Raw genomic sequence first — 16,988 nt, 5'->3', positions numbered from 1 at the left:
ATTATAATAATAATGATAATAATACTAATAATAATAATGTGTATGAAACAAGTGATGCACAACGCAATTGCTCACCACCTGCTGACTGATGCCCAGACTATCCCTTAGCAGCTGCCCCCCCATCCCAGCTAGCCACCCCTATATATTGTGTAGCATGACGTCAGAGGGTATGGAATACCCCTTTGGCAAGTTTGGGTCAGCTGTCCTGGGTCTGTCCCCTCCCAGCTCCTGCTGCAACCCCAGCCTGCCGGCTGGCAGGACAGAGCAAGAAGCTGAAAAGTCCTTGGCTTGGTGTAAGCACTGCTCTGCAGCAACTAAAACATCAGCATGTTATCAGCACTCTTATCCTAATCCAAAACATACCACCCTACCAGCTACAAGAAGGAAAATTAACTCTATCCTAGCTGAAACCAGGATAAGGTCCATAAAGAATTAAAAGAACTGGAGTCTTGTTTTTTGAAGAGAATTAAGATACAAAAAAAAACAAACAATCAGCAACAACAACAAAACACCAATAACAAAACAACAACCTTGAGACTAAACTGTAAGAAAAGTGCATTTTCTAAAAAAAAAACATGGATACCTTTCAAAATTTCACAATAAATAGCTGTAAGACTAGATTTTATCTGTTGGCTGGTGGTGAATGAATTCAGTGAAATATTTTAGAGTAGTTTTAATTCTAACACTCATGATAACAAGAAAACAATGAAAACAAACCATTATTTTTAGTTACTTGCAAAATAATCCATTTTCTATAAAACATTAAATGTCACCTTGCATTTCTCATTATAATGATAGGGAAAGTTTGATGCCACAGGTGCCATCTTATGATTAATAATTATAAACAGTTTTTGGATGGCAATTGCTATCCTCATTGAAAAGTAAGAGGAGGCAGCTGTTGTGGAAAGGTTTTATGAAACCACAGTGGAAAATTACTCTTATACAACCGTACCTATTCATTTTATGTAGCTAAATTATCAATGTTTTCTATAAACTGTGTTTTGTTGTTTGAAATTACAGTGAAATGGGCCAGGCACACAATGTATATTTAGCTGAATTAATACATCAAGGTACAAAGAATGTTGCAACTTTTCAGTAATTTGTTTAGTCTTGTATTCTTTACATTTATACCCTCTCATCTGGGCAGCTAAAAATATTGCATTTTCAACTGAATGTTGGTATGATTAAGCTGCTCTGCCATTTATCCAATGAAAATCTGCAGCCCATACATCTATACTAGATGTTGTTTTTCACTTCAGCTGCTCACTGCTGCCTTCCACCGACTAGCAGAACCTAGTATCTTGCTGTTTTCTAACTTCATGTGGTTTGATCTGTATGGGAGAAGAGGTTCTTTGAACAAGAATTTTTTATGTGATCCAGAAGAAGTGGTATTTAAATTTTGATACATGAACCATCTACTTCATTTCATTGATCAGTGAACAGAAGACGACTCTTGTTATTTATGACGTGGAAATACTCATTAGATTTGAAGGATTCTGCTGTGCACAACATTACTGAGAAGTTTGACGGTGTGATTCAGTTTAGAATTGTGTTCAGTGGGAGTTCAGAGGGAGTATGTTATCAAGAAGTTTATTAGCAGTCACAGAATGATTTAAGTGGATTTCCATCTCTACACACAAGATGTGTTCTTCAAGTGTTCTTAAAAGAATGACAGGTTTTTTTAGTGCTTATTTATTTAGTCATTCCTGGCTGCTTTAGGATTTTGTGGGCTATGGTAAGGAAATAAAAAATAATAAAAATAAAATTATTCACTGATTTACCAGATGCACTTTTTTTTTTTTTTTTTTTCCCTTAGAGCCTTAGACTTTGCCCAAGTCAGTAGTGTAGCATGGTAGTGAGTTTAAGTCAGTACATGTGGAAGTTAATCTCTGTACAAATTGCTGTCTCCTTCCAAGCTGTACCAAGATTTTTATTTGTATAGAGATATTAGGTATTTCTTCAGGTAGGATTTGAAATCTCTTGACAGTAGTGATACAGTGAGACCACTCCAAAGAGGTAAGCTATCTTGAATAGATCTATCTCAGAGTCAATCTTTTCAGCTTGAAAAGAAGACTTGTGGTGTGAGTAGATGAAGATCCTGAAAGGCCTTACAAATGATATCCAAAGAAGGTGTGGTCATATGAGAAAGAAAAGTGCAGGAAGCCACATAGGGAGACAAAAGAAGGCACGCTGCCATCTCAAAGCATGTTAAAGTAACTTAAAACATACCATCTAGTTCACCTGTTTAAATATGCCAATCTGATGGCTAAAAGTCTTTGGTGGTACATCTTGTATGCTACTGATATAGAAACTCCTTACTTCATTATAAGATATCCTCTTCCATGCAGAGTGAATTTCTGCTGTAGGAGTGGGAAAGGCATTCTCCCACAAATATACTGATCCACAAATTCTCTTATTCCTGTTGCTTTGTCACTTAGTGTTTATATATATATATATATATATATTTATATATATATATTTTTTTTTTGTAGTGTCACAATGTTTCTTTAGTTCACACAAGGAGATTTATATTTCTGTGATAATTAGTTCTACGTTTATTTGCTGTAGGGAATGAACCCATTTAGAAAATTCAGACAGTGCTTCCGCTTCTGCACTGTCTGTAACATATAGGGAAAAACTGAAAAAGTGGAAATGGGAAACTAGGGTTATCACAGTTACTAAATCTGTAAAACAGAAGTGGATTGTGCAACAACTGCTGCATTTGGAAGAAATATCTGAGGGAACCCAGTATGGACCCCTTGTTTTTTCATTGAAGACTAAAAAATTAATGGGAGAAGCTCTGCCAAACCCTTTTGTGGTCCTGTAAGGAGGGAAGAAATGCCACTGAATTTCCTGCTTTTTCTTAGTTCTATTTATATTTGTTTGACAGGTTGAAAGTTATTATAAATTCTCTTTTATACATTTGAAGTCTGGCTGATGCTTGTTTTCAGATCTATCACTTTGCCTCTGTGTCATCCAACCAATTATTTCTATGTTACAACAGGAAAGAAATCTTTGAGATTTCTGCACTTTCTCCAGCAATTAGATTAATTTTTAAAGAAATACATTAAGATTGCAAGACCTGCTGTTAAATTATAATCTGTCACAATATGGATGGGATTCCTGTGACTGGAAGTCATAAATGCCTGCCGTGCAGATACTATGTCAGGCACCCAGGCCTCTCACTGCTCTTGGTGGAATTTTACTCACTGTTTAAGGGAGACTTGTGTGTGATTTATCTCTGTAAGCATCTACAAGAGGTCAAACGACAGTGACTATTGCTTTCCATATAGCTTCCTGTAGGCATGTAACTGTATATAGTATATCTTAATACACAGTAATATATAGCATTCTATAGGTGAATTTGTGTACATTCTGGAATGCTATTGGACAAATATTCAAGTTTTAGATACTTCACTAAGTATATTGAATACTTTCATAGATAGTTCATATTTATGGTGGCAATTTAAACACCAAGATCTCGTAAATCTTACAAACCTTTATCTTCTACATCCCTAATTTTATGTATACTTATATACTTCTAACTTTATGTTTTTGAACATGTAAAGTAATGGTCACTGGGGAGAGTATTAGGGTAAGAGATGGAATGTCACTGAAGTGCTTTAATATAATGAGAAATGTCAGTTATGAGAGCCCTCAATTTGTAAAGAATACATTTTATAACCACAGTTTAAAAATTTAAATCAGATCTCAGTTTTTGTTGGTTTGTTTGGTTTTTGTTTTATCATTCTCTATGAAATAAATAATTGTATCCATCAAATATTGCAGAGGTGGGGCTTGAGCATTCCTCTTAAAGATGTCTCTGCTCGGGATCAATTCAGTGTGGCTTAACAATATTTAATCAAGTCTTGACTGTTTAAAGAGCTTGCCATTATTTTCAGCCTTAGTGTTTTGATTCTCCTGAGCCTGTCCAGTTCATCTAATACACTAGAAATCTGTTCTATATTTCTACAAGCCCAAAAGCTTCAAGCAAATTGATAAGAACATTCCAATAGGAATAAGAATAGTCTGTAAATGTCACAAAGAAAAAAGTACAGTTACATCCCAGTGAACATCCCACTACATCAAAGTAGGGGTGACATCTAACTGACAGTAATCATTCTCATACTTCTGGAAAAGCATAATAAGATCCTCTTTGATGATTAGTAGTGAATATTCATGTTAATCCTTGTCCTGCAGACTTATCGCTTTGAAAAAATTACAACTGAAATATTTAGTAAAAACTTGAACATTTGAAAGCAATTATACAAGAATTAAGTTACCATTATTAGTCTTAAGAATTATTGTTGTTAGTCTTACAATCTTATTCTACTGCCCTAACTCTTTTTTCTCAACAAATTTCCTTAGTTTATAGCAGATATATGTACCTGTTTTCCATCTTTTATCAAATCTGTAAATTCTCAGCAGAAGTCCCTGTAAAGATATGCTTTTCCATTTCTTACATTCTTTTTTTTTTTTTTTTTTTTTTTAATATATATAATGAATCAAAGTTTTATTTGAGGTGAATTGCTAAATTGAAAAATTGATTAAAGCAAACAAAATCCCTGAAAGATTCCAAATATTGGTGTTTAGCTGAATTAGCTTTGCTTTGGGACTTTTATTTTTGAAGCCAAAAGTAAGGAGAGTACTAGAATTCTTCATGAGCAAATCTTCATATTTTGAAGAGCAGTGTAGACTTTGTACTGAATTATACCATGATTCCCCTAGTACAACTGATTTTGTAACACTGTGAATGGAAAAATGCTTCTGATCTTCCTGTCATGTTAACATTCACAGGAATGTTAACAGGAATGAATTTCAGTACAGACAAAGAGGTTTATGTGGTCTGGTGATCATCAGTTTGTGAAGGAGTCAGTCAGACTTAGTTAATCTGTACAATTACAGCCACTACAGAGTGTGATGACAGTCAGAAAACCCACTTCTGAGGGCTGCCAGAAGGGGGATAAATATTAGACAGAGGAACATATGGCTTAAGAACAGCTTCTGAGACATCAAGTCTGATTCCCTGGTACAGCAGGAAAGAGTTTTCATACGCTTACCATGTATACTTATCACAAAATTGGAAAGGTCAAAGATTTTCCTCTTTGGGCAAAAGATTTTGTTCCAGTATGTATGTAAACTTTGGAGATATACTGGTTTAAGTTATTACTCTACAAATACAATCAAGTGATTCCTGCAGGAGTAATTGTAATGTTACCATAAAAGCTGTCTAGCAATTCAAGGGAAAAATAAGGTCCCTTCACCACTCGTTGTCAAAACTTCAGAGAAAAAAGTCATACCCAACAGCAAAGTTTCTGTCTGCCCACTGTGTCACTCAGACAGTACTTAGAGGCCTGTGGTTGGCTGTACTAAGGTGCTCAACTTCCAAGCAGATCTTTGCCCAGGAGTGAACCATGTACAGTGATCAGTTGCTCTAAGATGAGGTGTGTTGATGAATAAGATTTTGGTACCACTGCCTGAAAAGTTCAGTTAAACACTGAATAATTATCCAAACTGGCAGGTAATTACCTGAGTCAAGGAATCTGTCAATCTTTCCATTTAGTTTGTATGAACACTGATTCAGTGTCAGAGTATCTAGACCAGATTAATCTCTTTCATTTTTAGGAGAGTTCTGTATTTTCTTACTGTTACAGTGGCCACCGGGAAGACTGACAAAATCGCTTTTTTTGATGCAGCTCATCAAGACTTTCTGCCCTGTCTGAAAGCTTTACTCTACATTCAGTAAAGGCAATGAACGTGCCAAACAACTCAGCACCACCTGACTGATTTCAGATGGTGTATGCATATACATGGGCACACACCTAAACAAAATTTCTTTCTGCTGGTTCATCATCATTTTAAAAACACCCTGTGCATATCTTGGCAGTAGACGGTGTGCTCTGTGATCCCAAGATGTGAGTTTTGCCCATGTCTCAGTTTCACCATGGCTGCTCAGAGTGGCCTTTGTGGTTGGGGATGAGTGGGAAGGAGGTCTGTGCTTACCATCTCCCCCCAGGTGCTCTGAGGTTAGGATGCAGCCTGGATGTCACTTCAAGTTCTAAAGCTATTAAGAGCAAGTAGCTTGTACTTGGAAAACAAATTTGCAGCCTATCTCTCATTCAGTATCTCAACTGATAAAAGAAGACACCAATGTATACTTCTTTAAGAGATAAAATATGGTTCTTAGAGGAAAATAAGTCTTTTTAAGAGCTGTCAAGACTATTTTGAAGATACTTGCTTTTTACACTTGAGATCTGGTGAAAATGAGTTAAAGCTGATAAACAAAAACAAACTGGAATGTGGTTTTGCCTCTCACGTATTCCAATGTCGTGACTTTAACATATGCTCTATAGGTGGAAAAACATGACAGATTTCAAGTTATCTCACATCTGCAAATGTCTTTTTATTATTTTGATTCATAAACTTTTGTGACATCTGATACTGAACATGTTCTGCATTTTTTTTAGGAAGTTGGTATAAATAAAGGTTTGACTTTTCTATCATAGTCCAAGAAATTTAGCACTGCATGATGCCTAGCATATTGTCTTTACATTGGCACTACAGGTTGTTGTCATAGTTGCCCAAAGTTTTTCTATTTTTTATAATGTTATTTCCCATGAGTTTGCTTTTCCACAGAATTATAGTTGCCTCAACACTAAGATGGGAATAAACTGCGGAAACCTGTAAAGCATGGCTAAAACAAAGGTGTGGGAAAGTTTCAGACTAAGTGAAACTAAGTTGCTCATTATATTAATTGTCTTATAAAACGTCTTTGATGCTTTTGTTAGTCTTTGCAGTAAAACGAAGGGAAGGGAAGGGAAGGGAAGGGAAGGGAAGGGAAGGGAAGGGAAGGGAAGGGAAGGGAAGGGAAGGGAAGGGAAGGGAAGGGAAGGGAAGGGAAGGGAAGGGAAGGGAAGGGAAGGGAAGGGAAGGGAAGGGAAGGGAAGGGAAGGGAAGGGAAGGGAAGGGAAGGGAAGGGAAGGGAAGGGAAGGGAAGGGAAGGGAAGGGAAGGGAAGGGAAGGGAAGGGAAGGGAAGGAATCACAGTTGTATCCCTTAATCTACCTAAAAAAAAAAACAATCACAGAAAGGTGGATTATACACGGGAATAAAGAAGAAAATTTTGTACATGAGGATAAAGGAGGGCAGGGAAACTAAGGCAGGAGGTAGTAGTACAAGGTGCATAATGAATGCTCTTTTAAAAAAGAGGAGCCATTTTATTGCACTGTTCTGATTGATAAGGATAACATAGGGAATGAAGATGTATTTGGACAACCTAAACATGTAGATATATATATATGATGGCAAGCGTATCAGGGGAATCTAGAAAGATGCAAACAAGAAACAAATGTGTTTGCTTGGTTATAAATGAAAGCTGACTACAATGAAATCTAACAGTTTTAATAGTTGTGACAGGATAAATCAAGTTTTTAAGAAGATGATACTGATAGAATATCTCAAAGACAATCAGTAAATTATTCTTGTATTCCCAATATAGATTCCTTCTCCAAAATAAGAGTTTTTTAGCAATAAATTCATCTTTGCAACTTGTCATTCCTTGAAATGACTACCTGCTTGAAACAAAATTATGTCTCCAAATGAATTACCAGTCACTTTTTATCAAAGTGTTTTTGAAACTGGCTTTTCTCAACTCTGCATTTACAACAATTAAGAAAGAGCAGAGTCTTACCATTTAGCTCCTAGAAATATCACAATTGCTGGCACTCTAAACAGGGTGAGTCTTCTGATACTGTGAAGGAGTGAAGGAATCTGAAGGAATTCACTATGAGATTCCTGCTGAATTCCTCAACTGGTGCATTTGAAAAAAAAAAAAAAAAAAAAAAAAAAGGAATGTCATCAGTGGTATAAGCTTTATCAAAATTTCTCATTATAATGAATATTCTTTTATAATAGTAATGTTAATTTTAAAAATTAAAATTATGGACAAGATATTTCAGAGAATGAAAATCATCTTACTGCTTTGCACAAAGGAGAAAATGAAAGGGATGGATGAATGGGCTTTGTCATTAACTATTATTACGTAAACCTGCTGAGACTAATATATGCAAACTATCTAATAAAAGGCTCAGAGGCTGAAATATCAGTGTTTCATCTTGCTGTTTTCATCTTTTCTATAATGCACTGTGGAAATGCAATTATATGATTCTGTAAGTTATCCTTTAAAGTGAAGTCAATTTTTCTTGCATGCTAATGTATTTATGCAGTATACATTTTGCCTGGATCAAATAATTTCTTAAAGATACCATTTGATCAGTTTGAAGTTTCTTCTTCAATTGTTTTTATAGAAGGCAGAGGCATACTAAATAGCATTTCTGGTTTCTGTCAAAATATAACTCTGAAAAATTAAAGAGAAACTTATTTTTAATTAATTATTTTCAGTGCTGAGAATCATAAATCTCCATTGAAGTAATTTTGACTTGAGTAAGCTCATCACTCTCCACTGATATATTCCTAAAGTAAAATTTGCTGTTTCATTACTCATCACGTACATTTTCCTGTCCTTTGAGACACTAAACTGTGGACTGTTAAATTCTGTTATCTCATTCTCCCCTCTCCCTTTATTTATTTATTTTATTAGTTAACTCTGTTTCTCTGAAGATTTCAGAATTCCTCAGCATAGGGATTGAAAGTGTAAAGTTCGACCTTAAAAGCTCTCCCTACATTGAAATTGTTCCTATTTGTCTCTCTCAGAGCTCTTCTACATGGACTTAATACTTTTGGAATTATATGTTATTATATGTTTGATGCAGAACTTCAATCTTCAGATAATTCACAGTAATTTTTGAAATTTAACAGTTATATTAACCAAAAGTCTCTGCAAGCTTATTTAAAGAGAGGGACAAATTTTCAAAGCAGTAGCTAAAAGAATAGTATGTAGCAATTGTTGTAGTGGATTTTTGTACGTGATTCACAACATGTGTAAATGCTTTATTGGCCTTTGCATACACTTACACTTACTATACAGAGTACATGTCTTTCTCTAAAAGAAAGTAGACTGTCAAAACTGAGAAGACTTGTTGTAACTAGTACTGTTATAAAGTGCCACTGAACTGTTTGTTATTGTTATTGTTATCAGCATGGTGATTGACAGCATGCCAGAAGACGTGCTCATTCATAACTCACATCTCCATGACTTTATTATCTGCTCTTACCTTTTTTCATGTCTCCAGCTTCCTGAAAAATCTCCTTTTATTTCCTCATCTTGATTTTTTTTTTCCTGTATTAAGACATTTTTAATTCTTTTTTCAGCTTGGGTTTCTCAGATTGTTCTCATACAGTCTAAGAAACCAGCAGAAATCCCTCCCAGGATTATCCGATCCTGACACCAGTTGGAGTGTTCTAAATATATAGACTTTTCTTTTGAGTTATTCTTATTCAAGGCCCGTCTGGACACCTACCTGGGCAACCTGCTGTAGGGAACCTGCTTTGGCAGGGGGCTTGGACCCAATGATGTCTTGAGGTCCCTTCCAACCCCTACAATTCTGTGATTCTGTGATTGTCCATCATCTCCAACACTGAAATTTCAAAACAATAGATAGTTCTATCAGAATTCTTCTGCCACTGAATTAGGAAAAAAAAAAAAAAAGTCCACACAAGCCAGGGAAGCATATACAAATCAAATGGTAATGCTTTCTCGTAGTTCTTTTGGAGGGAAAAAACAAAAACAAAAAAAAAAAAAAAGAAAAGAAAAAAAATAGGAATAAGAATAAAATTAAAAATAAAAATAAAAACTTAGAAAAATAAGAAAAACTTAGTCCTAGGAACCAATATCTTTAAAAATATACAAGTATTCTGTGCACTGCAGTGTTGAGGTAATGACTGCCAAAATCCATATAGAAGGTGCTCAGCACCTTCTGAAAGGCTAACTCTCAAGCAGTGAGAACTAAATAAGCAGATAGATAGTATTAAAAATGTCAGAAAAGATATTCACTGATTTTTGATTTAGAGAGCTACTGCTTCACAGAAAATGTCTTTAAAATACGGGCAAATGAGGAAAAATTGTGTTTTTTCTTCCTGCTATGTCTTGTTTATTGGATGTACATGTAAAAGTGCAGGACTGCTCCACTCCTTGCTGAGTAAAAGGGAGAAGCAGAGAAGCAGTATTTGTGCAATGTCCCACTTTAAACTACATGGTCAGCCATCAAAATCTCTAATGATGATATTACTGCAAAGAAAATAAAACTTCATTAAAAACATATTTATTAGTAAACTTAATTTGCGCATCATTAAAATACTTTTGATTCAGAACCAAGAAGACAGCCTGAAAAATAAACTTCCTTCTTGATACTTGTGTGAAACAGAAGGATTAGCATGCATGAAAAAGTAGAGAAATGAACAGTGACAGTTAAACTTGCATCATGTTGTTTCTATAATATGTTTTTGTGCTTTGTATAGCATATGTTCTGCTTAAAAAAAAAAATCTGTATGGCAACAATTTGTCAGGAAGATGCAGTTTTCAAATGTATGTGAAAGCAGAGGAGAAAAGGTTTTTCCTAAATGTTTAAAAATAATTTTAAAAGAGTTAGACTTCTTTCAAAAGTCAAAATGGTTCCACAGAAAGATTTCAGGAAGCCTTTTGATACTGTGAATCTGAAAAGTCTTTATATAGTATTAATAATAAACAGTTAATATTTTTTGATTATTCATTTAAAAATATTCTCTCTCTGATTAAAAAACCCTCTAGTATATTTGATTTGAGGAGTCCAGGAATATTTAGCAAATGTTTTTATTGCCTCCATCTGTTTGGTAAGCTCGGCTTCATTTCCTGTGGCTCTACTGAAACAAATATCGATGTAAATGAGCCAGGGAAAGGTTCTGAATTCTTCTCAGCTCACAACATGAATAGGAAAGGTACAGACTGAGAGCAAAACCTGGATTTTGTTGCTATTTCACTGTAGAATTAACAAAGCAGATTGTCTCATGTCAGAACCTTTATATTCATTCTGGAATTCTTACTGTATTTCTCTGGTGGAGAGTGGATGCATAAGAACTTTCCAATATCTTGTGAGGGAGAATTACATGTACATGCTCCTATTGCATGCTCTGGATTCAGTTTCTAATACTGTTCTGACTGCATTAGAAATGTAGCCTTAAGAATAATAGGGGCCTCTGCTGCATAGGGAAAATGTTAAACCCAGCCACAAAGTAAAAGGAACTCTATGAGAGGAAGAAATTCTCCCATTTCCTTCATTTTTAGTGTCCTCAAGTGAGTTCATGAGGACATTGAGACCAGTAAGATATACTACATCCCCATGATGTTCTCAGAAGTGTGGTTGTAAGCACTTAGATCATTGTCTTCAGATGAAGGCAAGCATGGAGAAGATTCTGAATTGCCATGTAATGAAACTGTTAAGAAATATTCCCCTCAGAGTATCAGAGGGTAGGTAAAAAAAATTCCCCTGCATATGAATAGGAATTTTCCAATGTGGCAAGACATATAATTGTACAGATCTAAGCAGTTCATGGTTTTCTTGGACTGCAATTCTCGCAGTCTTTGACAACCTTTATTGATGAGCTTGATGGGACAGTGGAAGACCAGGACTACAAGTCAATAAAAATGCTACAAGTCAATAGAAATATGTCTTTTAAACATTAAACTTTCCCTAAGGTTGGTTTATCACCTCAGCTTGGCCTTCCACTGTGTTCGACCCATAGAGGGCAGTGACATACAATTAATAACAATTTTTCAGAGCATGAAACCAAAACATCCTCTTCACATATGGTTTTAGTAGTCTCAGTGTGTGTTTGAGGAAGAAAAATATCAATGAGACAGTTCAGTAGGAATAGAAAAAAAGAATGGTGGTTGTCATGTATTAGAAGTGATATGATATTGTTAAGGCTTTGCTGTCAAATGTGATATTTTGCTAAAAAGTAGACTTACCAAGTTTTCAGGGGCAAGTATATATATTTTGCTTGTGTGCTCTGCATCAGTGAGATCTGAAACCCTCTGTTCTCCTTCAAAGACTTGAGTCCGTAATAGACAAAAGTCATAATCAGGTCTCATGGTTCCAAATTTAGTTTAGCCTTCTATTTGAGAAGATGGGTTTTCCTTTCATATACGCTCTTTTCCGGATGCTGTTTTTTTTTTTTTTGTTTCTTTGAAACATCTCCTTAGGCTGAGAATGGAGGGATGGTAATAGTACAAGTGATACAAGTATCTTAACATTGTGCTTAGCTGGAGTGGAAGTGCTGGCAACAATGCATGTGGGAAAGTGGATGATGACCTCGTTGTAGATATGAAAGGGAGTAGTGGAAGTTAGAGTGTGAGGTGAACAAAACTGAACTGGAAGGAAGGCCAAGGTGAATGTCATGACATGTAAGAAAGATACACATATGGCTTTGATACAAATGTATTGGCATGAGGAAAAGAGACTAGCTTAAGTTCAAGCAATTGTAGCTAAGAAGGGAATGTGTTGCTTAGGGTATGATGTTTACAATGCAGAAGAGGGTTGAAACCAGATGTGGATGAGTGGCAGCAAGACAGATCGTAACTTTTTTTAAAAAATATATATATATGTATATGTATATTTATTTTGTAAAGGACTACATGCAACTAGAATCCTGCAAGTTTACTTACCTTAGTAGGAAAATAGGATTTTTGCCCTGACCAATAGCCAGTGTGATCAACCCCCACACATGGACAGTGTTGATATTATCAGCCAAAGCCACAAATCTTAATTATCTTTTATCATTCTAGTGGAGCATAGAGTTAGACTGGACCTGTTGCCATCAGGCCAGGAAGAAGAGCAATCCAGACATGTCAGTATAACAGCCTCATCAAAACAGAAAGAAATGTGACTCTTTGGCCTCAAGCATGGCCTCAAGCATGCTCTATGCTGAGATACATTTCTCTGATTGTCATATATCTCTTTTACATAAATATGTGTAGATTGAAATGAAAAAAAAAAAAAAAAAAAAAAGGAAAAAAGGTCACAGGATTTCTGGATGCAGAGGGAAGGCCAAAGCACAGACTGATTTCCTCCCACCCCCAGGCTGCATTTATGTTTTTGAAGCAAACACATTCCAAAGATATGAAAGAAATGCCAAAGCACCAGACAGATTAAATGAATAAAGAAAACAAAATAATAATTCATAACATGGAATCTGCAAAGAGTACAAACTATGATTCCTGCATGCCAAGTATATAAACAAAAAAAATGTATAGCTTACATCCCTTAGCCAAGCCATCTCCACTGCCTGGACCTGAGGAGGAGAGCCGACAGCCTGCCTGTCACTCCGTTTCCTACCTCTTCTTAGTTGTTTCATACAGACAGTGTGCTTGTATTTTTGAAGGGACTTTGCACTCTAGATTAGAACAGCCTTCATTCAGTTATATAGGGGATGTGTTTTTTTTGTCATTTTGCTCTGTAAAGCTATGGCTGAGCGAGTGAAAAATCAGCCTTTCATGCTTTTTGAAATGCTGCTGTTGTATAGGAACTGTTACTGTTGAACTCAGAGGAAGAAATGGCTTTCTATTTGCTAGCATGCCCATATTTGAGAGTTTGTGAAATGCAAAGACACGGACACCTTTGCTTGTTTGTTTGTTTGTTTTTATTTTTTGTAAAATTTCTATTTGAAAAATTTGAAAAATCTTCATTCTAGCAAAAAGTTTTCTGTATATTTCAGTGTCTCTCTAGGAGATATGGAGGGGGGAAGGGATAAAAAATATTAATAAGAAGAAAACTCTAGTTCTGTAAGTACATAAAGACTTTATATTTCATGGTTATGCCACACAACTGAGGCTTATATTATGGTTAACTATGCTACATTTAACATTTTCAGAATTTACATAAATATTTATCTCTGTACGTTTAAAGAAGTTCCACTGACTTCTATATATCTGAACTTAATTTTTTTTATAGATTTGGAGATTAATGTTGTGATACATAAAAGTTTTGAATGTTTCTATCTCATTAAAATGCATAAATTGAAAGGAATTCCCTTATTAAATCTCCTAAATTCACTACTAATACACAGCACTGAACTGCTTTTGTAAAATTAATGAATAGTTTCTTATAGATAATGTCTGAGGTTTTTTTTTTTTTTTTTTTTTTCCATTTTCCAAGGGCAGACAAAAGAGTTTCCAGAACAACAAATTAATAAAATGTTAAAAAGTTCTTCTCTTCTAAGATTTGTAGTCTATGTTGGAAACCTTAAAGCCAAATATAACTCATCATAACCATGCGTTTTATTCTTGTTGTGAATAGATATTTTCAAACTAAACAAATTACCCCAGTAATATTTAATACTCTTTTGGAAGTTATTCAAAAAGGTTAAAATCAAAGGAATGGAGACTTCAGGGTTACCAGAATAATTAAATTATATTGTTGACTGCATATTTGATGAACAAAAATAATATGAGTAAATTTGTTAGATTTGAAAAACTGTTTTACCTCTGCTAAAATCAGCATAAATTACAGTATTTACTATTGTTGAGCAGTTTGTTAATGTAGATTCCTCTACACATTTCCAAATAGCAGTTGAAGTGGAATTTTTAGAAAGGGTCTAGTATTCATTCTGGTTTCAATCGCCCTAAGTTGATTAACAGCGAACTGATAATATAGGCATCTGGCACCCTATAGAATAAATGGATGTCTGATATGATGGCACATAAAAGTCAGGACTTTCACTGCGAGAAATACCTTGCGGATACCATAACCAGTTGTCATATGTGGAATTAGTGGTGCAAAGCACCAACAATGTCCTATTATGTTATTTTCACTTTGAGCTTTAAACCAATGAGACATCACTGAAGAAGCAATGCCTAAGATTGCCTCTGTACTTGTTTGTGTGATCAATCATCATGACTTACAAAGAGATGTTATTGCTGCTGGTGCAGTACCATTAGATATACACCAATAGATTTGTTCAGCTGAATATTTATGGAGTAAAAGTTTCACACAGTCACACAGTTATGGAGATCATTCCTGGTGTTTTCTTTTCTATTTAACAATTTAATGAATAAATGAGTATATGCAATTAAATATATTTCTTAATGAAGATTTTCCAAAACACCAAAATGCCATCATCAAGCCGTACCTCAGTAACTATGCTATGGTAGGTTTGAGGACCTTCTGTCAATAATTCTGTGAATTCCCTGGTTCTGAAACAGCTAATATAATATTTTTGTGCATGCTTGTCTGCGCTTTCTTATTCGGCATACAATATCAAAAGCACCCAGCTTCATCTTCTCATCATAAATATGCATCAGACAATCTTATTAACATAAATCTGATCTAACAGGTTCACTATATAGAAAGAAATGCAAGTCTTTTACTTCCCTGGCTATTTTTTACTGTTGTAACTATTTTCCTTAGATCTTGTTTCTTCATGTACTGCTTTCTTAGAGCCTTTGTTATGCATTACATTTACTTGTTTCATGCATTGCACAATGTTTGTATTAACCCTAGATGGAGTACTAATGGGTTTTGGTTAAAAAAAAAAGGCAAAAAATGTCTGTTTTACGATTTGGATGATTAGACATACAGTCATAAAAAATTTAAATTGGGACATATAAAAAACTTTTGCAAATATTTATTGTCAGTGTCATCATCTATATGGATCATCTATTCACAGCAATTGAAGCTGGTATATCTGCATTCTAATACCGCTATTAAAAAATGATGCATGATTTTTGCTGCTGACTTGCTAGTTAGGTGATATGATTGAATATTTAAAGATTCTTTTTAATATATTAACATATTTGAAAGTCAGAATGTTCTTATTTAACTTCAGATAAACTATACTAAACATGAATATTTGACATTTGTTAGTTGTTTCCCCTTGTCCTACCTTTGTCACAATTATTAAAGATTCTTCTTATCAGATGCTCTAATTTTAAAATGGAAAAGCAACCTTGCATTTAGTCATGTATTCTAAACACAAAGCATCTCAGTATTATATAAATTTAAATAGCACTCTACCAAATGTTTTGGAGTTCAATCATACACACAGTAATTTCTGTATCAAGACTTGATCTATTATTGATGTTTGTGATTTCTATGGTAATCATCTCATTTTGCTATTTTTCCTAATATCCCAGCAAAATATATGTTTACCATTTCTTGATGAAAATGAAGGGGCATGTTACAGACTTCTCTATATTTTTATACAAAAACTGGTATTTGATAATCCTTGCTTATGTGTTTTACTGTATATATTTTATTCAAACTTCAGACTGATGTTGGAACCATGAAAATATGGAGTGAATCAGGAAATTATGGTGATGAATGGAACAAAGTTGAGTTACACTTGGGGAAGCTGAGAAATTTTGAAGTTATCTTTGAAGGCATTCGTACCAGAGACCTAGGAGGAGGAGCAGCAATAGATGACATAGAGTTCAACGACTGTACCACAGGTAAATTCAAGAGGGAAGTTTCTAAAGGGATGCTAAAAGGACATGTAAGATGTTCTTGCTCAAGTATGTAATGGTTTTACTGATTTTATCATGGTGTCTTTATCCATAAAATCAGTTATGAATACATTGTTTTCCTTTTTATAACTTTATTAGTGTTCTATTCATACAGTAAGTCTAGCATTAGTGCTAGTAAAATACTGCAGATAAATCCAATAAAAGTCTGAATTTATGTTTCATTACTCAGTTTTGAGTAAGAACTTCTGTTTAACTCATTGCTCAGTTATTGAGTATCTGGTTTTGTACATAATAGTTTCATATAAATTATGTCAGATTATATTAAGTGAAACCTGTGGCCTCCCTATTTTATTGTAAAGACTCTTCCCATAAAAATGAGTTGAGACTACAGATGAACCACTGTCACTACTCCTTTTTCAGTTCAAATGTTAGGGCCAGCAAAGTAAAACAAAACCTGTGACTCCATCACAGGGTATTCATCCTATTAAATGCATCTCTTCGTGGACATAGACAGTTTTCCTTTAATCAATCAATAACTAAGAAAAGTAGAAAACTGAGTGGATTGTGGTTTCAATTAAGGAAGATTGTGGTCTCTG

General features: G+C 34.7%; 1 protein-coding gene across 1 annotated transcript in view; it reads left to right on the top strand.

Moving 5' to 3' along the window:
- MALRD1 (MAM and LDL receptor class A domain containing 1) overlaps nt 1-16,988 on the top strand; it is a gene marked incomplete at both ends in the record, with an annotated part of 250,796 nt that overhangs the window by 136,740 nt on the left and 97,068 nt on the right. Inside the window, one exon of the mRNA XM_082753206.1 lies at nt 16,197-16,377. Within this exon, the coding sequence (XP_082609332.1) occupies nt 16,197-16,377 (181 nt within the window). The remainder of the gene's footprint in view (nt 1-16,196; nt 16,378-16,988) is intronic.

This window comes from Aythya marila (assembly GCF_965140915.1).
Source record: "Aythya marila genome assembly, chromosome: 2".
NCBI lineage: Eukaryota > Metazoa > Chordata > Aves > Anseriformes > Anatidae > Aythya > Aythya marila.
Note: the sequence above shows the minus strand (reverse complement) of the source record. Positions and strands in the feature narration are given on the sequence as shown.